This window comes from Heptranchias perlo, chromosome 40 (genome assembly GCF_035084215.1).
Source record: "Heptranchias perlo isolate sHepPer1 chromosome 40, sHepPer1.hap1, whole genome shotgun sequence".
Classification (NCBI taxonomy): Eukaryota; Metazoa; Chordata; class Chondrichthyes; order Hexanchiformes; family Hexanchidae; genus Heptranchias; species Heptranchias perlo.
This window is the reverse complement of record NC_090364.1, coordinates 7,587,751-7,612,038: the sequence shown is the minus strand read 5'-3', so window position 1 is coordinate 7,612,038 and position 24,288 is coordinate 7,587,751. Positions and strand designations below refer to the sequence as shown.

The following is a 24,288-nucleotide window of genomic DNA, read 5'->3' as shown; positions in this document are numbered from 1 at the left end:
TGTATCTACCCTCTTAGGGCAACTCCTGGCGCATTTAAAGTCGGCGAACTCTGCCTCTGGAGTTGCCAGTGCGGCCTCGTTTACAGTCTCTCTTGCCAAGGCTGCCAGGGCACTGTGCCAACACCCCTCGGTGCCCACCGGTGGGATAACATGCAGCGTGATTCTCTCTCCTGATTTAACCATCTCCTGAAAACTCCACTCGGCTGCCCCCCCAAAATCAATTTTCTCCCCTCCCTCCGTCAGGGAAAGCAGCAGCCTTAAAGTCCCATTTTGTGCTCACCCCATCCCCTGATTTCCTGACCCTCCCCCCACCTCCCCTTTAACCCAGTTGCCACTTTTGCATTTTGAGCCATCAGTTCCAGAGCTAAATACGAGAAAAACAACTTACCAGAAGCACCGATCTACCAGTGATCTGCATCTTACCACACCCCAAGTAAAAATAACCCTCGCCTAAAGATGTAAATAACAGGAAGTGAGGGGTTAATGGTGTATCTGAGGGCCCCATCAGGCGTAAACAGACCCCGGATCGTGAGCAGTGGCCCCAGGGTGAGCTTCACTTAGGGACCGTCTTCAAATTTCATACAATGTCCCCAAACGCTCAGTCCCCAAATGTTCAGTCGAAGGTGATTCTCACACAGGGAGCGCGAGGACACGGCTTGAGAGGCCGCATGCACGCTCGCCCGCCCTCTCGCCCACCCTCCCTCTCGCCCACCCCCCCTCTCGCCCACCCTCCCTCTCGCCCGCCCGCCCTCTGGCCCTCTGGCCCATCCGCCCTCTGGCCCACCCTCTCGCCCACCTGCCCTCTCACCCGCTTGCCCACTCGCCCGCCCACCCTCTCGCCCTCTGGCCCACCCTCCCTTTCGCCCGCCCGCCGTCTCACCCACCCGTCTGTCCGCCCCATGCCCTTCATCACGAAATAATTGTCTCCCTCCCTTCGCAGGAGCCTAAAATGGACGCCAAGCAAACAAAGCATAAATTGGGGAGGGAGGGGGACCGAAAGCTTGGTGAAATAGATGGGTTTTAAGGAAGGTCTTCAGGGAGGGGAGGGACGTGGTGAGGCGGAGGGGTTTATGGTAGGGAATTCCAGAGCTTAGGACCTAGACGGCTGAAGGCACGGCCACCAATGGTGGGGCAGGGGGAGGGGATGCATAATAGGCCAGAGTCGGAGGAGCTGTGTTCTGGATGAGGACGGGGTTGTTAAAGAGGAGGTTACAGAGATAGGGAGGGGAGAAGCCATGAAGGGATTTAAACTCAAGGATGAGAATTTTAAATTGGAGGTATTGGGGACCAGGGAGTCAATGTAGATCAGCGAGGGCAGGGATAACCATAAGACCATAAGAGATAGGAGCAGGAGTAGGCCATTCAGCCCCTCGAGCCTGCTCCGCCATTTAATGAGATCATGGCTGATCTGATTTTTACTTCAACTCCACTTTCCTGCCTTTTCCCCATATCCTTTGACTCCCTTGCTGATCAAAAATTTGTCTAACTCAGCCTTGAATGTATTCAATGACTCAGCCTCCACACGGGGTAAAGAATTCCAAAGACTCATGACCCTCTGGGAGAAGAAATTCCTCCTCATTTCCGTCTTAAACCGTCGACCCCTTATTCTAAGACTCTGCCCCCTAGTTTTAGATTCCCCCATGAGGGGTAACATCCTCTCGGCATTTACCCTATCGAGTCCCCTCAGAATCTTGTATGTTTCAATAAGATCTCCTCTCATTCTTCTAAACTCCAATCAGTATAGACCCAACCTGTTCAATCTTTCCTCATAAGACAACCCTTCCATCCCCGGAATCAACCGCCTCCAATGCAAGTAGGTCCTTCCTTAAATAAGGGCACCAGAACTGTACGCAGTACTCCAGGTGTGGTCTCACCAGCACCCTGTACAGTTGTAACATGACTTCCCTGCTTTTATACTCCATCCCCCGATAAATAAAGGCCAATATTCCGTTTGCCTTCCGAATTACCTGCTGCACCTGTATGTTGACTTTTTGTGTTTCATGTACGAGGACACCCAGATGGGTGATGGATGAGCAGAATTTTGTGTGTGATAGGATACTGACAGCAGAGATTCATATGAGCTGAAGTTTACAGAGGTTGGAGGCCAGGAGGCCGGCCCACTCAGGTCAAGTCTGGACAAAGGCATGGATGAGGGTTTCAGCAGCAGATGAGCTGAGGCAGGGGCGGAGACGGGCGATGTTACGGAGGTGGAAGTCAACGGTCCTCGTGATGGAGAGGATATGGGGGCGGAGGCTTAGCTCGGGGTCAAGTAGGACGCCAAGGTTGAGAACAGAACCTGAGACAGTGGCCGGGGAGGGGGTGGAGCAGAGACAAGGGAATGGAATTTGTGTCAGGGGCCGAAGGTGATGGAGGCCGACATTTCGAGCTGGTCCCTAGCACCCTGGCAGTGCTCGGGCCAGCTGAAGACTCTTGCTTCACACACTCGCTCAGTGTTGACCTGACCCCTTGACCACCTACTCATTCAGGACAATGTCACCACAGCTCAGTGCCCGCCCAGCGCTCATCCAACTGCTAACCTCGATGAACAAGACCAGAGGCAGCAGCTAGCACTGAAGTAGCGTCTAACCACATAGATCTGTCCCCAAACCATCGCGAGACGCATGAGGGAGAAAGCTGATGGGGTGAGATGAAGAGGGGTGGGATGAGGCTTGTGTGGAGCATAAACACTGGCAAGGATCGGTTGGGCCGAATGGCCTGTACATTTGATGTAATTCTATCTGTTGCCAATGGCTTAGTTGGTAAATTTGGATCAGGAACATGTCAGTATTGGGGGTGTATGGTTTCCACCAGGTACTGACAGCTCTCTCACTACAGGGGCCAGTGTGTGAGCTGGTATAATGTGCGTGTTTACATGTGCGTGTTTACATGTGCGTGTTTACATGTGCGTGTTTACATGTGCGTGTTTACATGTGCGTGTGCATGTGTGTGAGCAAGCTATTCAACCCGAGATGGCGATACAGCCTCGGCCAACCCTGGTCCTCACCCCGGCACCTTTTGGTAAGGTCACCGGATTCCCCTCAGGACTGGGAACCCTGGCTGATTCCCTGTAGGTGCTGAGACCACTGTCCTGAACCAATGGGCTGCTGTGAATGGGCTGAGCACTCCTGGGCTGTGGTAGGAGAAGATCAGTTGGGATTCTATCTCCCAATCGCAGGTGGAGTAGTCTTAGTTTAACCAGATCTGTTAATCCAAGCCCGGTTAATCAAAATGTTCATGAAGGATAACTTCATGACATCCCAGTGAATTTAAGGACATGTCCATGACTTTTTGGTGTTTTGGGAGTTTTCAGACAGATTCGCTAGAGCAGCCGGTGTAGAAACTCACCAGAGCCCTCAAGTTGGACACATTAAACATAAAACAAAATAACAGTTGAGTAGAATGGGCCTATACTCACTGGAGTTTAGAAAAATGAGAGGTGATCTCATTGAAACATATAAGATTATGAGGGGAATTGACAGGGTAGATGCTGAGAGATTGTTTCCTCTGGCTGGTGAGTCAGGATCTAGGGGGCATAGTCTCAGGATAAGGGGTCGGCCATTCAAGACTGAGATGAGGAGGAATTTCTTCACTCAGAGGGTTGTGAATCTTTGCAATTCTCTACCCCAGAGGGCTGTGGATGCTGAGTCATTGGATATATTCATTGGATATATTTTTGGACTCTCGGGGAATCAAGGGATTTGGGGATCGGGCGGGAAAGTGGAGTTGAGTTCGCAGATCGGCCATGATCTGATTGAATGGCGGAGCAGGCTCAAGGGGCCGAATGGCCTACTCCTGCTCCTATTTCTTATGTTCTTATATTCTTATTCGTCAAAGCTCCCCTGGATACGAATAGAAACAGCCGTTTATTATTTATTACATTGTGCTTTTTGCTTCTGTGAGTAAAAAACAATTCATTGATATGTAATTGCACAAAGACATAATGGCGTCAAGGTTGCCATCCTACCCAGAATGCAACACAGGAAGGCAAAGCGACGGCGCTCCCTCTGGTGGTGAAAGTAAAAAGGTGCAACGATTGGGTCGGAGGTTGGCAAATATCAGAAGCGATGCTGCACTCTGTCAACGAATCAGTGCCCTCTGGGAACATGCCTCGCTAAATAAGAAACATGAGGCTCGCATGCTCGGGTCCGTGTAGCACCACGTTCACCAGTAAAAGAACTTTCCGGAGGCCTCGCATTGAGTGTGCAAGATGCCTCAACCAACACCTAACAACAGATTAACTGGTCATTATCCATGTTGCTATTTGTGGGAGCTTGCTGTGCGCAAAATGGCTGCCGCCTTTCCTGTGTTACAACACTGACTATGCTTCATTGGCGGTAAAGCGCTTTGGGACGTCCTGAGGTTGTGTTGCTGTTGAAGAGAAATTTCTTTCCTCTTTTTTTGTGGTCATTCCCTGTTCCCCAATTGACACCTCCCTCCTCCAGCAGCAGGGCCTGAACCTTTTACCGTATCCCCAGCCCTCGTTTGACCTCATTGGCCCTCCGAAGGCACAGGGGGCCTGGGTGGTGAACACCTGGAGTGGGAGAGAGGAGCTGATTGAAAGTCCTCTGCATTCTGACATAATGGCAAGAGCTTTAGAAGCTTTCCAAAATAACGCACAGCTTGTTGGGAGATCAGAGACAGCCCTCGCTGCAGAACTGCTTTGAAACTGAAATGTATTCCATCGCGCAAGGAGAAGTCATCTTTAAAGTCCTCCGCTGTGTGATTGATCAAAGCTTAAAGATTTTCTGAAACACAATTTAAACCAACTGGGCCAGTGTATCCAATCGGATGATTAGTACAATATGAGACAGATACTACAACTAGTGTTTATACAGCGCCTTTAATGTAGTAAAACGTCCCAAGGCGCTTCACAGGAGCGATCATCAAACAAAATCCGACACCGAGCCACATAAGGAGATATTAGGACAGGCGACCAAAAAGCTTGGTCAAAGAGGGAGGTTTTAAGGAGTGTCTTAAAGGAGGAGAGAGAGGGAGAGGTTTAGGGAAGGAATTCCAGGGCTTATGGCCCAGGCAGCTGAAGGCACGGCCGCCAATGGCGGAGCGATGAAAATCGAGGATGCGCAAGAGGCCGGAATTGGAGGAGCGCAGAGATCTCGAAGCCTTGTGGGGTGGAGGAGGTTACAGAGATAGGGAGGGGAAAGGTCATAGAAGGATTTGAAAATAAGAACAAGAATTTTAAAATCATACTCCATGCCTTCAGCTGCCTAGGCCCTAAATTCTGGAATTCCCTCCCTAAACCTCTCTCTCCTCCTTTAAGACGCACCTTAAAACCTATCGCTTTGACCAACCTTTTGGTCACCTGTCCTAATATCTCCTTATGTGGCTCGGTGTCAAATTTTGTTTGATAATCGCTCCTGTGATGCGCCTTGGGACGTTTTACTACGTTAAAGGCGCTATATAAATGCAAGTTGTTGTTTGTTTTCTGTCCTAAGCCACTAGGTGGTTCGGGATGCAATGACGTGTGAAAATTAGTAATGAGAAAACAATCAGGTGTGTCGTTGAGCTGGACTCCAACTGCTTCATTCATTCTAATACTTCGAGCAAAAGCAATTTCACTCTGGTTCAAACCCCGAGGCCTCCTGCAGATATTGCAGCTCTCTGCAGTGACCCAGATATCCGATCTCAGCAGCATTTCAATCTTGTTCACACTCGACATTCTCTAAAATCTCCTTTTCCCTGTTAGACGCCATTGCAGGCCTGGAGTGTCAGGTTGGAATCACACTGAGACAGTAATGAACGAAAAAGATACAACACAAGAGGGTGGTTGAGAAGGGCAGGTATTTTTGTGCAAAATTGTCTCTGATTGCTGCACTGTTCTGGTTTGAAATGTTTCTCGTGTATGAAGCAGTAATCCATTGGAAATTAAAGTCCTGTAATCTGGCAACAATAAACTCAAATCTAATCTTTCATTCTGGCGTCAGGTTAAGTGGCTACTTTCTGAATGTTTTTATGTAACTTCTTGTTCTGCTGAATACTTTTGAACTTGTACCCCATATCCTCCGTCACCAAGACCGTCTACTTCCACCTCCGTAACATCGCCCGTCTCCGCCTCTGCCTCAGCTGCTGAAACCCTCATCCGTACCTTTGTTACCTCTAGAATCAACTGTTCCAATGCTCTCCTGGCCGGCCTCCTGCCTTCCACCCTCTGTAAACTTGAGCTCATCCAAAACTCTGCTGCCCGTATCCTAACTCGCACCAAATCCCATTCTCCCATCACCCCCTGTGACCTACATTGGCTCCCGGTCCGAATTTTAAAAATCTCATCCTTGTTTTCAAATTGCCTCGCCTCTGCTTATCCCTGCGATCTCGGATAGATGGAAGCCAATTTGCGCACAGCAAGGTCCCACCGACAGCAGTGAGATAAATCTGTTTTAGTGATGTTAATTGAGGGATAAATATTGGCCCAGGACACCGGGGAGAACTCCCCCTGCTCTTCTTCGAAATAGTGCCATGGGATCTTTTATGTACACCTGAGAGGGCACCTCGGCTAACCAGAAAGACGGCCCCTCCAACAGTGCAGCATTCCCTCAGTACTGCACTGAAGTGGATTTTTATTATGTTTTTATATCTTAGAACAGCAAAAGATCAGTAAGGACACCACCCAGTGTAGCACTGAACCATATAAACCACAGAAGAACACTCTCATTTTCCTATTGCAGCTTTTAACACCCACCTAACTAGGCAGACATGACCTCAGCCAAACTTCTGATAAACAGGGCAGCAGTATCTCAGTACTGAATTGGAGTGCCAGCTTGGGTTTTTTTAATAATTAATTTTTGGGCCTTGGGTGTCGCTGGCAAGGCCGGCATTTATTGCCCATCCCTAATTGCCCTTGAGAAGGTGGTGGTGAGCCGCCTTCTTGAACCGCTGCAGTCCGTGTGGTGAAGGTTCTCCCACAGTGCTGTTAGGAAGGGAGTTCCAGGATTTTGACCCAGCGACAATGAAGGGACGGCCGATATATTTCCAAGTCGGGACGGTGTGTGACTTGGAGGGGAACGTGCAGGTGGTGTTGTTCCCATGCACCTGCTGCCCTTGTCCTTCTAGGTGGTGGAGGTCGCGGGTTTGGGAGGTGCTGTTGAAGAAGCCTTGGCGAGTTGCTGCAGTGCATCCTGTGGATGGTACACACTGCAGCCACAGTGCGCCGGTGGTGAAGGGAGTGGGTGTTTAAGATGGTGGATTACATTCCACAACCATATAACTCAGAGGTGAAAGTGCTGCCAATCATCGCAAGGTGGCACCTGCCACTAAACCTAGCGAGACACGTCCACCTAAACCTTATCTAAGCGGACACTCACAGAAGGTCTCGAGTTCAGTTCCTTGTCTGTACAGAGTTAGATGTTCTCGGCAGGGAGAGTTGTCGGTTTCTACCATTGACCATATCGACCCTTAGCTGGAAATGGAAACATCGTCCAGCGTTCCTGCTCCTGACCGATACCCAGCGAGCCTCTCTGCTGGAAGGATCCTGTATGTGGCCTTCAGGCAGGGATGGAACCGGGCTCAGATGTAACGCTCCACTATAGTCAAGTAGTTTGCCAGTACTTCATTGGTGAGGCTCACACATGGAGAATGGCCAGTTGGCCGAGGCACCAGGGGTTGGGGAAGGCACCAGGGGGTGGGCGAGGCTTCGGGGGAGGTCAATGCCCATGGTGCCATACCCTAGCAAGAGTTAACACCTTCAGAAAATGAGTAAAAACACATGAAAAAGAAGGAGAGAGACATGCGGAGAGAGGCGATGCAGACGCCTTGCTACTTACAGAGCAAACAACAACTCTGTGGGTTGCAACATGCTCAGACAAATCTCTCTCCACATCAAGTACAAAGAAAGGCCTTTTTCCACAAACCCATACAACAACAACAATTTGCATTTATATAGCGCCTTTAACGTAGTAAAACGTCCCGAGGCGCTTCACAGGGGCGATTATCAAACAAAATTTGGCACCGAGCCACATAAGAAGATATTAGGACAGGTGACCAAAAGCCTGGTCAAAGAGGTAGGTTTTAAGGAGCGTCTTAAAGGAGGAGAGAGAGAGGCGGAGAGGTTCAGGGAGGGAGTTCCAGAGCTTAGGGCCCAGGCAGCTGAAGGCACGGCCGCCAATGGCGGAGCGATTAAAATCGGGGATGCGCAAGAGGCCAAAATTGGAGGGGCTCTGAGATCTCGGAGGGTTGTAGGGCTGGAGGAGGTTACAGAGATAGGGAGGGGCGAGGCCACAGAGAGGGATTTGAACACAAGGTTGAGAATTTTTAAATCGGACCAGGAGGCAATGTTGGTCAGTGAGCACAGGGGTACACACGATGGCCCTATATGACTCTAATTTGTCTAATTTCTTGTTCTATTGCCTTATGGGGTTCGGCGCCAAAGGAGACCATGGAGATTTCCGGGGTGGGGGGAGAAAGATCCAGAAAAAGAAGTTAATTCTACGTTCAGGACCCTTTAATAAGATTTAACTTCACGAAACAGAGCAGAGGAGTTGCACCATGTGCTTGCACCTCTATTCCACACTTTAAGGTAGAGCTGTGTCTCTGCCTGTCTCTCGCTCTCTCTTTCTGTCTCGTACACACATAAACAAAGAGGGAGACCAGCTATTGAAGACACGGCAAAGGAGAATCATTACAACACGTTAAATCGACAATCTTTAGGAGAATTCATGAATATGAATCCTCGCCACAAGTGAAAAGGTACTGCACTTTTATTTGCTCATGAAATATTTGTATTGATTGCTATCGCTACCTAGTCTGCCTCAGTTCCCAGTGGGGGATTCTTAATTTCTTTCCTGTTTTCTTCTTCATTTGAACTAAAAGCTGCCCACTTTATCGCAAGCTTTGGAAACTCCTCCTGACAATCGGCAGAGAATAGGTGACAGGGGGTCGGTGGCGTTTTGTAAAGTAGGCACACCACCGAATGATATCAGGCAAGTAGCTTGTATCTCCCCAGTTCGTCAAGAACTGAATAATCAGCTTCTTTCCATTCCAGTGCACTGCTGAGGGAGTGCTGCAGTGTCAGAGGTGCCATCTTTCCGATGCGACGTTAAAACGAGGCCCTGCCTGCCCTCTCAAGGTGGACGTAATAGATTCCCTGGCACTATTTGGAAGAAGAGCAAGGGAGTTCTCCCCGGTGTCCTGGGCCAATATTTATCCCTCAACCAACATCACTAAAACAGGTTTTTTGGTCATTATCACATCGCTGTTTGTGGGACCTTGCTCTGCACAAATTCGAAGCTGCCACCCATGTGCAGTGCTGAGGGAGTGCTGCATTATCGGAGGTGCTGTCACATTGCTGTATGTGGGATCTTGCTGTGCGCAAATTGGCTGCCACATTTCCTACATTACAACAGTGACTACACTTCAAAAAGTGCTTCATTGGCTGTAAAGCGCTTTGGGACGTCGTGAGGTTGTGAAAGGCGCTATATAAATGCAAATCTTTCTTTCTTACTTCTCATTCACTCCCACTGTACAGAATTCCCAGAGACTAGGGTAATGGGTTTATCCACTCTACTTTCTCCTCAGCAACCAAGGTTTGGATCCAGGGATGGAAGTCTCCTCTCCCTGTAAGCGTCCTGTGTTAGACGAGTTCGCTCATCCCAGTCCCAGTTTCCAAGGTGCCGTAGTTCATTCATAATTCATCATAAATCGGCATAGATTTTGCGATGTCACTCAGAGAAGCCACGAGGTTGGCTGGTGAGGGGAGCAGGGAAGTTGCACTCTGAGTGTTGTAGTGAGCGCTCTCCTGAAGTTGATCTTCAGGTGCCTTGTTGAGGTTGAGCAGAGGGAGCTTTCCGCTGCGTCTAGCCCATCCTTGATGCCGACAGTCGGTGCCAAAAGTACTCCATTCCCCGGTGTTGAGGGCCTCGTTCCTATAAGCCGAAAACAACTGACCAACAAAAATGGCTCTCGCTGGGGTCCAGTTGTAGGAGGGGTCAGCCAACCTCGGGAAGATTGTCTAAGTCGCCATTCTTCATGTGTGAGCCTAGTCAGTGATGTCAACAGACTATTCTATCATGGCGAGCATCACAGCCTTCACCACCGGCGCACCATGGCTGCAGTGTGTACCAACTACAGGATGCAACTCGCCAAGGCTTCTTCGACAGCACCTCCCAAACCCGCGACCTTAACCACCTAGAAGGACAAGGGCAGCAGGCACATGGGAACACCACCACCTGCACGTTCCCCTCCAAATCACACACCATCCCGACTTGGAAATATATCGGCCGTTCCTTCATCGTCGCTGGGTCAAAATCCTGGAACTCCCTTCCTAACAGCACTGTGGGAGAACCTTCACCACACGGACTGCAGCGGTTCAAGAAGGCGGCTCACCACCACCTTCTCAAGGGCAACTAGGGATGGGCAATAAATGCCGGCCTCGCCAGCGATGCCCACATCCCATGAACGAATAAAAAAAAAATTCTGAGCCTCGCCCGACGTCCGAACACACGGTTTGCAGCAAAATCAGGGGCGGGAACCCTGACTGATTCTGTTTTTACCCCCTTACTCTCCTAGGGACATTGAGGCAAATTGAAGCACCCGGCAGTTAGCTCAGTACCAACTGAGGATTAGAACCTGCAATCGCTCCTGGTCTCAGAATAGCTCTGCACCACACTGGGTAGTGCATTTAAAAGAAAGTCTTGCATTTATATAGCGCCTTTCGCTACCTCAGGACGTCCCAAAGCGCTTCACAGCCAATGAAGTTCATTTGAAGCGTAGTCACTGTTGTAATGTAGGAAACACAGCAGCCAATTTGCGCACAGCAAGATCCCACAAACAGCAATGAGAGAATGACCGGATAATCTGTTTTTTTAGTGATGTTGGTTGAGGAATAAATATTGACCAGGACAGTGAGAGGACTCCCCTGCCCTCCTTCGAAATAGTGCCTTGGGATCTTTTATGTCCACCTGAGAGGGCAGACGGGTTTAACAACTCATCCGAAAGACGGCACCTCCAACAGTGCAGCACTCCCTCAACGGCAGCCAACTTGCGCACAGCAAGATCCCATGAAGTCCTGACCTCCAATTTCCAGCTTCTCCTCACATTTCCACCTGGCTTCCAATCCTGCTGCTTTTCTATTGTTCTAGTGTCGTTTACCCCTGGCGCACGGGTCTCCGGCCTCAACACCAAGTGAACTTTCAAATTCACTAAGGCCGGTGGCCAACAAGATCCATTTTTTTGCAGGGTCTTCCCTGAACTCTCATCTCAGTGAATCTGGGACGTTTACTTGACGCTACCAGGACTAAAAGGGTTAAATTATGAGGGTGGGTTGCATAGACTAGTCTTGACTTTAGAAGATTAAGGGATGATTTAATTGAAGTGTTTAAGATGATTAAAGGATTTGATAGGGTAGATAGAGAGTAGCGTAGATAGAGATAGGGTGGATCGAGGGTCGGGTAGAGATAACATTTCCAAGTTTGCAGACGACACAAAGCTGGGGTGGAATGTGAGCTGTGAGAAGGATGCAAAGAGGCTCCAATGTGATTTAGACAAGTTGGGTGAGTGGGCAAGAACATGGCAGATGCAGTATAATGTGGATAAATGTGAGGTTATCCACTTTGGTTGTAAAAACAGAAAAGCAGATTATTATCTGAATGGTGATAGATTGGGAAAAGGGGAGGTGCAACAAGACCTGGGTGTCCTTGTACACCAGTCTCTGAAAGCGAGCATTCAGGTGCAGCAAGCAGTTAGCAAGGCGAATGGTATGTTGATCTTCATTGCAAGAGGATTTGAGTACAGGAGCAGGGATGTCTTACTGCAGTTATACAGGGCTTTGGTGAGACCACATCTGGAGTATTGTGTGCAGTTTTGGTCTCCTTATCTGAGGAAGGATGTCCTTGCCATGGAGGGAGTGCAACGAAGGTTTACTGGACTGATTCCTGGGATGGCAGGACTGACGTACGAGGAGAGATTGGGTCGACTAGACCTATATTCACTAGAGTTTAGAAGAATGAGAGGTGATTTCATCGAAACATATGAAATTCTAACAGGACTAGACAGACTAGATGCAGGGAGGATGTTCCCAATGACTGGGGAGTCCAGAACCAGGGGTCACAGTCTCAGGATACAGGGAATGCCATTTGTAACCGAGAGGAGGAGAAATTTCTTCACTCAGAGGGTGGTGAACCGAATGGCCTACTCTTGCTCCTATTTTCTATGTTTCTGTGAGAGAAACTATTTCCTCTGGTGGGGGAGTCCAGAACAAGGGGGCATAATCTTAAAATTAGAGCTAGGCCGTTCAGGGTTGATGTCAGGAAGCACTTCTTCACACAAAGGGTGGTGGAAATCTGGAACTCTCTCCCCCCAAAAAGCTGTTGAGGCTGGGGGTCAATTGAAAATTTCCAAAACTGAGATTGATAGATTTTTGTTAGGTTATTGAACCAAGGCGGGTAAATAGAGTTAAAATGCAGATCAGCCATGATCTAATTGAACAGCGGAACAGGCTAGAGGGGCTGAATGGCCTCCTCCTGCTCCTATGTACCTAACTGTACAAGACCTGCACATCAGGAACCAGCAGTACGAACAAGGTGCCAGAAGCAGCTGTAGGAAGCTAGATGGACTGAAAGGCCTCACTCACCTGTACTTGGTTTATCGTTGTGACCTTATCTTATCCTTAGTGCTCCTAGTTTTAAATTGAGAAATCTGGGAGAAAAGGCCGAGGCCCATTCTGCAGGACGCCCAAGGCTGAGAGCAGAGGAGGCCGGTCGAGCAGTTGCGATTCAGTGGCGCATAACTCGGGCCTTAAAAGCCCGAAGACCATAGGAGGAAGGGAAGACTGAGGGAAGGGAAGAGCCCCTGGGCAAGACTGAGTTAGAGTGAGAGACTTGATTTCAACACCAAGGCACAAAAAAAAAAGACTTGATTTCTCTGACAAACACAGCAGCTGAGATCAGAATTGGGCTTGTGGATCCTGGGATCTGTTCAGAGGACAGCGACAAGAATGATTGCAAAATAATGAAATGAGGTCTCAGAGAGTTGATCTGATTTCCATCAGAGCAAAAGAAAGATTCAGAGGGGTCACTGGGCAAAGCGATAGCAAGTGATGGGCAAATTATGGAAATTAAAACAGAGCAAGAAATCCATCCATCCCTGACGGGCTTCAAAAACACAGAGTTAAGGAGGTGGGAAGTGGATTCGGACACATCTGGACAGTGTTTTCAGGGAATCACTAAATTGTCAAGGACTGAAGTGAGGTCAATCTGCTGCCGATTTATAAAAAGGGATGGAAGGGTAACCTAGAGGACCATAGGCTGTGAGCTGGGGCATCGGTAGAAAGAAAGGAAGGAAGAAAGATAGATTTGCATTTATATAGCGCCTTTCAAGACCTCAAAGCACATTACAGCCAATTAAGTACTTTTGAAGTGTAGGTGTTAAGTGTATCCATGTGATTTATATCAATTAGCATTAATTGTATTCAGGTGGTGCATCTCAACTGAGAACTCTCTTGTATCCATTTATAAGAGAGCTGATCTAGGGTGTGGTGTGGGTGTAAAATGGAACTCTGGGAATAAAGGCTTGGAAGCAACTGAAGACCAGGCTCCAGTATTGTATCCTTCACCACCTGGCTATCCAATTCGTAACAGGAGTCACTGTTGCAATGTAGGAATATAGTTGAGTACCTAATGTTGAAAGTGAACAGTGAAGCAGTGAGGAATAGCCACTTGAGCAAGGTGCGTCTGGTGCCTGTGGCAGACGGAGAGGAACAAAGGGATAAAATTGTTGAAGAAAAAGAGCATGAGGGAGTTTAGAAAACGTCCACAATTTGATTTGGCTGTACATCAGCGCTGACGCTCCATTATTACTGATTGTGCCACTAACCGATGTTGCCCAAGGCTCCATTAAGTGCGCAACACTGTGTGTGGGGTTTTTTTTTTCAATTATCACTAAGTACAGACAGGAGACTTGACATTTAGAAATAGATTTACAAAAGGCGGAACAACAAGAAATCACCGATGGTGGTGGTTTGGTGAAGCGAAGCTTGCCGACAATGGAAGATCCTGCAGAAGGGTCTAATCTCCGAGCTCCTTCAAATGTTTAGTTTAGGATTCGATCTTCGCCGGGGTTTATTTTGAATCGTGGATGCTTTCACGGCAGAAAACCACCCGTTCACTTTTCAGATGTTAAGCAGGAAGAGGCCACAACCTCTGACATTTTCTGTACATCAGACAGCGATTGCCTGGGCCTTAATCTACATGTTTTCTAACCTTTACAGTGAGTCTCGGAGGCATTTTGCTGCCTTGGAGGCAAAACGATTTGTTCACTTGCGTTTTTTTTTTAACATATTGGATTCCAGACTCCAAGACACTTTAGTCAACTTGGCTCAGTCGGTCGCACTCTTGCCTCTGATAGTCATAGGTTCAAACCCCACCTAGAAAAAGAAAGTATTTGCATTTATATAGCACCTTTCACATTCTCAGGATGTACCAAAGCACTTTACAGCCAATGAAGTACTTTTGAAGTGCAGTTACTGTTATAATGTAGGAAACACAGCAGCCAATTTGCGCACAGCAAGCTCCCACAAACAACAATGTAATAATGACCAGATAATCTGTTTTAGTGATGTTGATTGGGGGATAAATATTGGCCAGGACACTGGGGAGAACTCCCCTGCTCTCCTTCAAGATAACACAATGGGTCCTTTTACGTCCACCCGAGAGGTTTAACATCTCATCCGCAAGACGGCGCCTCTGACAGTGCAGCACTCCCTCAGTACTGCACTGGAGCATCAGCCTAGATTATGTGCTCAAACCTCTGGAGTGGGATTTAAACCCACAAACTTCTGACTTAGTGGTGAGGAGTGCTACCAACTGAGCCACGGCTGACACGGTAGTAATACCATTAAAGGCCCCCGGGACACACCCTCCCGCAGCCAACCCAGAAAGAACCCGCATTAACTGGTCATTCACGTGTATGAGAGCTTGCTGTGTTCAAAATGGCTGCCAAGCTGACCACTGTGGTTGTACTTCACAGTGATCCATTTTCTGAGAGGCGTGATAAGAAAGAAAATTGCATTTTCATGTCCGCAGGAAGTCCCATTGAATCTATGCGGCAAACATGGCAACCAATGTAGGTGCCACAGGGCACATCCTGGTTTAAGTGCCAGGTCCCAATTGCGGGCCAGGGCACAGGATCTCCTGACTTGGGGAGTCCCTGCCCTATGGCACTTTTAAATTATATAACTGCGGGAAGACAGCTATGTTTTTTTAAAAAGCTATAGTGTTTGTGCTGCACTTTAAGGCAAATACAAGACATCAGGTGCTTGTAGCTGAAAGCCTGAATTGGTTTTAGTGCCTAAATAATACTATAAATAACATACCAGTTTGATATTAAATAATAAATAAACTCTCTATTAGGATAAAGCCCCTGAGCTCTCTCTGCTTTCTGTGTTTCAGGCTTACTTTGTGACAGGAGAGACAGTTACCCTGGAGTTAAAGGAGGGGGAAGGAGAGGACAAGGATGGCAGTTATACTGCATAGCTCGCTGCTGAAAAAACACAGCCAGACCGACCTCGTGAGCAGGCTGAAGAGCAGGAAGATCCTCGGAGTTGGCGGGAAAGATGATGAGGGGCAAGTCCCTCGATCAAAGGTGAGCGCTGCCTTCCTAAGGGACGAAAGACCTGGACATACTGCTCAATTAGCCTTTCGCCCTCTGCCACTCGGGTTCGAACCCAGTCCAGACTGATGGGATCGAACCCTCTCCTCCCATGTGAAATGAGTTTGGGCCGTCTCGATCCAGTTGCAAGAGCCCAGAGCACAGGGCTGCCTCTAACGCACACCAAAATTGGCAACTCACTCAGTATGGCCCCAGCATCACTGGCGTGGGAAATGGAGAAATGCCACACCTGTACACTAGTGGACGCTCTGCTGGGGTCAGGGTTGAGCCACCTTGATGGGAAGTATAGGGGGAGCTTTACTCTGCATCGAACCATGCTGTCCATACCTTACCCATGATCACTTGATAATGGGACCTCAAAGAGAAAAATGCTCCATTCCTCAGGACTGACATCCCTAGTCTCGATGAGCAAAACATTTCACATTTTGAAAGAAATCTGAAATAAAAGCAAAGATATTTGGAAACACACGGCAGGTTGAGCAGCTTCTGAGAGAGTAACGAGCTTTAATCAGAACTGAGTGGAACATAGGGACAGGAGGAGGCCATTCAGCCCCTCGAGCCTGTTCCGTCATTCAATGAGATCATGGCTGATCTGTGATCTAACTCCATATACCCACCTTAGCCCCATATCCAATAATGCCTTTGGTTAACAAAAATCTATCAATCTCAGATTTAAAATTAACAATTGAGCTGGCATCAAATGCCATTTGCGGAAGAGAGTTCCAAACTTCTACCACCCTTTGTGTGTAGAAATGTTTCCTAACTTCACTTCTGAAAGTCCTGGCTCTAATTTTTAGGCTCTGTCCCCTAGTCCTAGACTCCCCAACCAGCGGAAATAGTTTCTCTCTCTCTACCCTATCAGTTCCCCTTAATATCTTGAAAATTTCGATCAAATCACCCCTTAATCTTTTAAATTCCAGGAACTACAACCCTAGTTTGTGTAATCTCTCCTCGTAATTTAACCCTTGGAGTCCAGATATCATTCTAGTAAACCTATGTTGCACTCCCCCCAAGGCCAATACATCCTTCCTAAAGTGCGGTGCCCAGAACTGAACACAGTACTCCAGGTGTGGTCTAACCAGGGCTTTGTATAGCTGTAGCATAACTTCTACCCCCTTGTATTCTAGTCCTCTAGATATAAAGGCCAGCATTCCGTTAGCCTTTTTGATTATTTTCTGTATCTGTTCATGACATTTTAATGATCTATGTACATGGATCTCTAAGTCTCTTTGGACCTTCACTGTTCTGAGCTTTTCACCATTTAGAAAGTACTCTGATTTATCCTTTATGGTCTAAAGTGGATGACCTCACACTTGCCTACATTGAAATCCATTTGCCACAGTTTTGCCCAATTAATCTATTAATATCTCTCTGTAATTTTATGCTTCCATCTACACTGCTTACGATGCTGCCTATCTTTGTGTCATCAGCAAACTTGGATATGTGGCTCTCTATCCCGTCATCAAAGTCGTTAATAAATACAGTGAATAGTTGAGGCCCCAACACAGATCCCTGTGGGACACCACTAACCACACCCTGCCAATTTGAGTACCTGCCCATTGTCCCTACTCTCTGTCTCCTGCTGTTCAGCCAATTTCCTCACCAGGTCAATAATTTGCCCTCAATTCCATGAGCTTCAACTTTAGCTAACTTAAGTCTCTTATGAGGGACTTTATCGAATGCCTCTGGAAGTCCATATAAACAATATCCATAGACATTCTCCTGTCCACTACTTTAGTCACCTCTTCAAAAAATTCAAGGTTTGTCAGGAATGACCCACCCGTTACAAATCCATGCTGGCTCTCTCTGATCAGCTGAAAATTTTCAAGGTGTTCAGGATGTTCTGGTCAAGGGTTGCACCGCAAACATTAACTCTCGTTCTTTTCCAACTGACCTGCCTTGGATTCAGCAGCATGTTCTGCTTTCACTGCTTGTACATGTTGGGAGGGATTGTTTGTGCAAGTGTCTGGTGTTTGTGAGTGTGTGTGAGTGTGCTCATGTGTGAACGTGTGTTTGTGTGAGTGCCTGTGCGTAAGAGTGTGTGCAAGTGTGTGTTTGTATTTGTGTGTGCGTGTGTTTGTATGAGTGCATGTGTGTTTGTATGAGTGCATGTGTGTTTGTGTGTGTATGTGTGTTTGTGTGTGAGCATGCTCATGTGTGCTTGTGTGTTTGTGTGAGTACCTGTGTGTGTGTGTGCGAGCGTGTGTGTTTGTGAGTGTGTGCACGTATGAGTGCATGTGCGTGCGTGTTTGTAATTTGTGTGTGCTTGTGTTTGTGTGTTTGTGTGTGCATGTGTTTGTGAGTGAGTGTGAGTGCACATGCTGTGTGTTTGTGAGTTTGTGTGTGTGAATGCAGGTATATAAGTGCGTGTGTGTGTTTGTGCAAATTATTTGATTAAACAGTCAACAATCCCTCACAACTTTATATTTTTATGTTCATTCTCGGGATGTGGGCATCGCTGGCAAGGCCGCATTTATTGCCCATCCCTTGTTGCCCTGAGAGGTGGTGTTGGGCCTTTTTCTTGAACCGCTGCAAGTGTAGTGGTTTGATACAACTGAGTGGCTTGCTAGGCCACTTCTGAGGGGCAGTTAAGAGTCAATCACATCGTGTAGACAACGCAATTGAATTAATATTTTTCATTTTCTTCCTCAGATCAGTCAGATGTTGGGGAATGAATTCAAGTTTGCTCTACATGAGCCATTTGGCCTCAGGTAATGAAATAAAATTTACTAAACCCCACCATTTAAATTCAATGGAAAAAAATGTCTCTGTTACAATACGTCCTCTCCCAAAGACAGCACGTCTGACAGAGCAGCACTCCCTCAGTACTGCGCTGAAACATCGGCCTGGATTATGTGCTCGAGTCTCTGGAGTGGGGCTTGAACCCCATGACCTTTGACACAGAGGCGAGAGTGCCACCCGCCGAACCAAGCAAACACTTAAGAGTCAAAGTTCAGACCTGTTCCCAGCATTTTTGTCTTGTGTTCATTGCTGGAAGGCAGTCTCGATAAGCAGAACAAGCCTCCTCGAAACAGAAAACTGTGACCTTATATGTGCCGTGGATGGGTTAGCACTGAGCCAAGTCTTGTTTTGTTTATAGGCAATAATATAAATAGAGGTAGACTGCCCCCCAGACATTCTCCAGACAGTTGTCTCACATCCTCCACATGCAAAGACAAGAGGAATTTTTTTAAGAGCGCAGCTAACAGAAACCCAGTTTAAATTCACAATACTTCGCCTCACTAAAAATTCATATATAATGCAGAATTTTTATATGAAGTCTCAAGCCTACCATAATCCTTACCCTCCTGAATATTCAGAAGCTTCATACAATTGCACAGCGCGTGACCCTTGCCCTGCTGAATAAACAGGAACCGAGTGCAAGTGGAGAGAGCAATCTAATCATTTTCACATTGCCTCTTGTTTCAGGTACTGGCAGTTCATCTCTGCTGTCACATTCTCCGTTGCTGGAATTCTGGTCAGTTCCATTTCTTTGACGCGTACCTCATGCCTATTACCAGTGATTGCAAACGGGTTCCTTGGGCCAAGTGTTTTACATCATTCGAGTAAATATCCAAAAGCAGCATAGAACAGAACCAGGAATATCTTTAAAGGAGATCCAATCGTCTTTTAAGAGGGAGTGTTATAATAAGGATTTTTCATCGCAATTGATGTGTAATGGAGAATTCGTAAATCCCACATAATGCTCAAAATATCAGGAGGTTCATTGCAGAATGGCTTGGAGCTGGTGCAGATGTGGCCAGAGGTTGCTGCCTGCATGATATTTTCCTGGGCCGACTCAATTCCATAATTATTCACAGCTCACAGCGCTGCTATGTAGGAAGCTAGTCTAATTTGGGAGAGGGGGAGAAGGGACCAGAATATCAGGGTGTAGCGAAATTTAAAGGGATGATGCCACTTAAAGGGAAGTGGTTACAAGGAGGGGGGAGGCAAAATTCTTACAACTCTTCGAAAGGTTCAGAGTTCATTTCAACCCACTGGCAAAGAATGGCAAGTCTGAAGGGGGAGAGGAGGAAAGTGCCAGACTGAAAGGAGAAGGAAATTCAATTTGCTTAAATTGTCCCCTCATTTGTTTGAAATTAGCCCTTTTAAAGGTAAATATTTAATGGCTGCGTATAATGACACAAGTCCCGGCCACAATGGAGATGATTGGGTAATTCCCCCGCCATTCATGCCTGGAGACCGTTAGTGACTGGGATTGATTTTACGCACCTAATTTGTATTATGGAACTATTCTCCGCTCAAAGCGTTTTACTGGAGAAATAATCCTGCATTATCGGGAGACTTTGCTGTAGTTTCGCTCATGAGTTCTGTTTGCTATAGTTTGTAGAGACTCTGTTTAAATAGAACCTGTTTGCTGAGTAAATAGACTCTGTTTGCTGTAGTACGCTGTTTAAATAGACTCTGTTTTCTGTTTGCTGAGTAAATAGACTTTTCTGTAAAATAGGCTCTGTTTGCTGTAAGTCCTGCAGTAAGTCCCGCCCTGCCTCCAACTCATTGGCTGACACAGTAGTGTCAATACTTACTTTGATATCTAACCCCTGGTCTTTGGTATTTCTGAATCCAATATCATAACAACAATAAGAACATAAGAAATAGGAGCAGGAGTAGGCCATTTGGCCCCTCGAGACTGCTCCACCATTCAATAAGTTCATGGCTGATCTTCGACCTTAACTCCACTTTCCTGCCCGATCCCCATATTCCTTGATTTCCCTAGAGTCCAAAAATCTAGCGATCTCAGTCTTGAATATATTCAACGACTGAGCATCCACAACCAAGATATCCTGGTTGCTCTTGTGTGCCCTCCAGAGTATCAGAATAGCATTGCCAGAGTCCTTGAGAGTAAGTCTATCACCTTTGTGACCAACGATGTTACATGACACAATGAGACCCACCAAAGAGCCATGAGGGGGATCAAACCTTTATTTGAAAAAAGAATGGGGAGACCCTCATGAAAATGAAAGGGTTCCTTTCCCTGGACAGCCTGAGGTTTTAATGTAGTGTTTCCTTCCTACCCTAGGCTCTGGCATTTCCCAGAATGCTGCATGGTTGGCTGTTCCAGGAGGAGTACAGGTCGTCCTGCAAAGCCTCTCTCAGACTCTACGGTGGTGCATTGCTCAGTAGGTTATGAGTCACAAATTAAAATATTGAATTAAGAAATGCCTTTCATCCTTGCCGAAGTTTTCCACACCTGTTGGTTTGTGCTAATCACATCTTCCGGACTGCACTACTACAGGCAGGACTATGGAGCAGTATAGACGGGCTCAGCAGATTGTAGATTGTAGGGAGGAGGGAAGACTGAGGGAGATAAAGACTTGAGTAGCTTTTAGGTCTTGGAGGCTAAAAGGGTTAAATTACGAGGACAGGTTGCATCGACTAGGCTTGTATTCCCTTGAGTATAGAAGATTAAAGGGTGATCTAGTTGAGGTGTTTAAGATGATTAAAGGATTTGATAGGGTAGAAAGAGAGAAACTATTTCCTCTGGTGGGAGAGTCCAGAACAAGGGGGCATAACCTTAAAATTAGAGCTAGGCCATTCAGGGGTGATGTCAGGAAGCACTTCTTCACACAAAGGCTAGTGGAAATCTGGAACTCTCTCCCCCAAAGGGTTGTTGAGGCTGGGGGTCAATTGGCTCTGGCACTGTATGGGTCATACATGAATACATCCATGATGAATACTCATGGTTAAATAGCATATGTGGAAACATGAAATAAAACTGGCGACCAAGTTAGGGTCAAAGTTTACAAAAGTTGGGGTCAAAGTTTACCATCCTCTTAACAGATTGCAGGTTGCCAATTGGTTTCAGTGTTGCCCTTTGTACACATAAAATACATACCGGATAAAAGGGGACAATTCATTCCCGTCTAGTCCTGCATGACTATGTGTATCTCAGTGTTGGCTGTTCTACATGTATGATGTACATTGGGTAAAATGCAACAGTCTGACACATTCCAGCTTGTGTGTGTCTCAGCGTTGGCTCCTGTATCCATCACCCCTTTGCTCACTGACCAACATTGACTCCCGGTCCACCTACGCCTCCATTTTAAAATTCACAGCCTCGCGTTCAAATCCCTCCATGGTCCCGCCCCTCCCTACCTCTGTTACCTCCTGCAGCCCTACAACCCTCCGAGATCTCTGCGTTCCTCCGACTCTGGCCTCTCGCGCATCCCCCACTTCCTTCATACCACCATTGGCGGCCGTGCCTTCAGCCGCCTCGGCCCTAAGCTCAGGAATTCCCTCCCTAAACCTCTCCACCTCTCTCTCCTCCTTTAAGACGCTGCTTGAAACCGACCTCTTTGACCAAGCTTTTGGTCACCTGTCCTGATATCTCCTTCTTTGGCTCGGTGTCAATTTTTGTCTGATTACGCTCTTGCCTTGGGGACGTTTTACTACGTTAAAGGCGCTATATAAATGCAAGTCGTTTTGTTGTACATGTGTAGGACACTAGAGAAAAAGGGCACAATTCACTTCCCTCTAGTACTGTATGGCTTATGTGTATAGTTTCAGTGTTGCTCCTGTGCATGTAAAGTACACATAGAATAAAAGGGGACAATCCACACAATGTCTGTCTCAGTGTCGGCCCCTGTGTGTACATTCCCTATGCTTCCTATAAGTGTGCCCCTAAAACATAACGAAAATGTTCCTTTTTTTGCCCAAAGGTATTTCTCTGATCCTATGGAACGCCTTTTACACGTCCGAGAAGGCGATTATCCGATGGACTCTCCTGCTGGAAACCTGCTATTTCTCCGTTGAGTTTCTAGGTGTGTAAGTCCGAGCTCTCACACTTTGTTATAACGTTGAGTCTTAAGCCTCCGCTCACGGCCAGCGGCGTTAATAAAGTTGGTCTGTGGCAGAAAAATCTGCGTCTGCCACAGACCAACATTATTAACACAGGTCAGTGTTGATCTGAGCAAATCCAGGCTGACACTCCAGTGCAGTACTGAGGGAGCGCCGCACTGTCGGGGGGGCCATCATTCAGGTGGGACGTTAAGCCGAGGCCCTGTCTGCCCTCTCAGATGGATGTTAAAAATCCCACGGCACTATTTTGAAGAAGAGCAGGGGGTTTCTCCCCGGTGTCCTGGCCAATATTTATCCCTCAACCAACATCACTAAAAGAACAGATCATCTGGTCATTATCACATTGCTGTTTGTGGGAGCTTGCTGTGCGCAAATTGGCTGCCGCGTTTCCTACATTACAACAATGACTGCATTTCAAAAGTACTTCACTGTCTATAAAGCGCTTTGGGGACATCCTGAGGTCGTGAAAGGCGCTATATAAATGCAATTCTTTCTTCCCAAATTCGTCCAAGACTGGCACACTGTTCCCATACCTGGAACGGCTCTTCTAATCCCTCTCTCACTTCTGCTGTAAACCTGTGTGTGGTTCAGGGAATATTTAACTCTTGCCTCTCTCTCTGTTCCCTTACAGTGACACTGGCCGCAGCTGCAGGCCAAGGCCCGCTCTCCCAGGATGCAGCAGTCTTGCTCTCAGGTTACGGATTATTTGGGGTCCTTTCAATTTTCTATTACTTACAAGTCGGACAGAAACCCAGGAAAATCTAACACAGCAGAAGAGGGTTTGTAATACACACGGCCAGCGGTAATGAGAGACGTTTACCCAGGGCTTTCAGCCTGTGAATCTAAACAAGATGAATTAAGAGACCCAACTGCCCCCTCCCCCCACCCCTCCCCCCCCACCCTGGTTACCTCTGCCATCTGCAGTCAGTAGTGGAGCGCCACCAATGGTGGAGTGAGAGAATGTTAGTGCTGGAGAATGGGCCGCTTTCCAATATCAGGTGCCCGGCACGCCCATTTTCAAGCATTCCCAGGTCAGTTAGATGTGGAGCAAAGTTCAGTCCCCGCCTCAGAAGGGAAGCCTTCCTTAGGTTTTCCAACTCTGGTCGGAGGTATTCCTGGAGAATTAGACGTCTGGCCATGTGACGTCTGGCCACGCGGCGTCTGGCCATGTGATGTCTGGCCATGTGACGCCTGACCACATGACGTCTGATCACGAGGCGCCTGACGACGTGACGCCTGACCACGTGACGTCTGGACATGTGACGCCTGACCACGTGACGCCTAACCAGGTGATGCCTGATCACGTGACACCCGGCCATGTGACGCCTGACCACATGACGCCTGATCACGAGGCGCCTGACGACGTGATGCCTGACCACGTGACGTCTGGCCATGTGACGCCTGACCACGTGACGCCTAACCAGGTGATGCCTGATCACGTGACACCCGGCCATGTGACGCCTGACGACGTGACACCTGACCAGGTGATGCCTGATCACATGACCCCTGCAAGTGTTGCTGCATTTACCTTATACAGGTTGGACCCCCTGTACTTTACTATCTTTGCTCATGGCTTCACGCCAGCAGGTGTTGTGTTAGAAGTTACGAGAACGAAGAGGCAGAGAGGGGGAACCAAAGGTCGGGGGAAATATGCAGGGGGAACACTAGAGGTTCCGTCAGTAACCAATAGTAACTCACTAAAATTTCCAACGATAACGTACTGAAGTTGCAGTAACTTCTAGAGCTTTTTTTGTATTGAAAGATAATCAAAAGCACAGTATCACCGAGAGTTGGAACCCGAACCACAGCTCGAGGTTTCCCACCATACGGAGAACCCCCGATCACTGTGGGAGGGGC

The 24,288-nt window shown here is 47.5% G+C and overlaps 1 protein-coding gene across 3 annotated transcripts in view; it reads left to right on the top strand.

The window, feature by feature from the left end:
- Positions 1 to 23,204, top strand: part of LOC137305635 (tumor protein p53-inducible protein 11-like) — a 71,178-nt gene extending 47,974 nt beyond the window's left edge. For 2 of the 3 annotated variants that reach the window (XM_067974517.1, XM_067974518.1), the window contains exons 2-7: positions 15,393 to 15,585; positions 18,265 to 18,323; positions 19,042 to 19,090; positions 20,654 to 20,753; positions 22,293 to 22,394; positions 23,063 to 23,204. In XM_067974517.1, the coding sequence (XP_067830618.1) occupies positions 15,457 to 15,585; positions 18,265 to 18,323; positions 19,042 to 19,090; positions 20,654 to 20,753; positions 22,293 to 22,394; positions 23,063 to 23,196 (573 nt within the window). In that variant the 5' untranslated portion in view covers positions 15,393 to 15,456 and the 3' untranslated portion in view covers positions 23,197 to 23,204. Of the gene's footprint in view, positions 1 to 8,526; positions 8,698 to 15,392; positions 15,586 to 18,264; positions 18,324 to 19,041; positions 19,091 to 20,653; positions 20,754 to 22,292; positions 22,395 to 23,062 lie in introns of those variants that run through there. The other variant, XM_067974516.1, reaches the window with a different exon arrangement.
- The last annotated feature ends 1,084 nt before the right edge of the window (positions 23,205 to 24,288 follow it).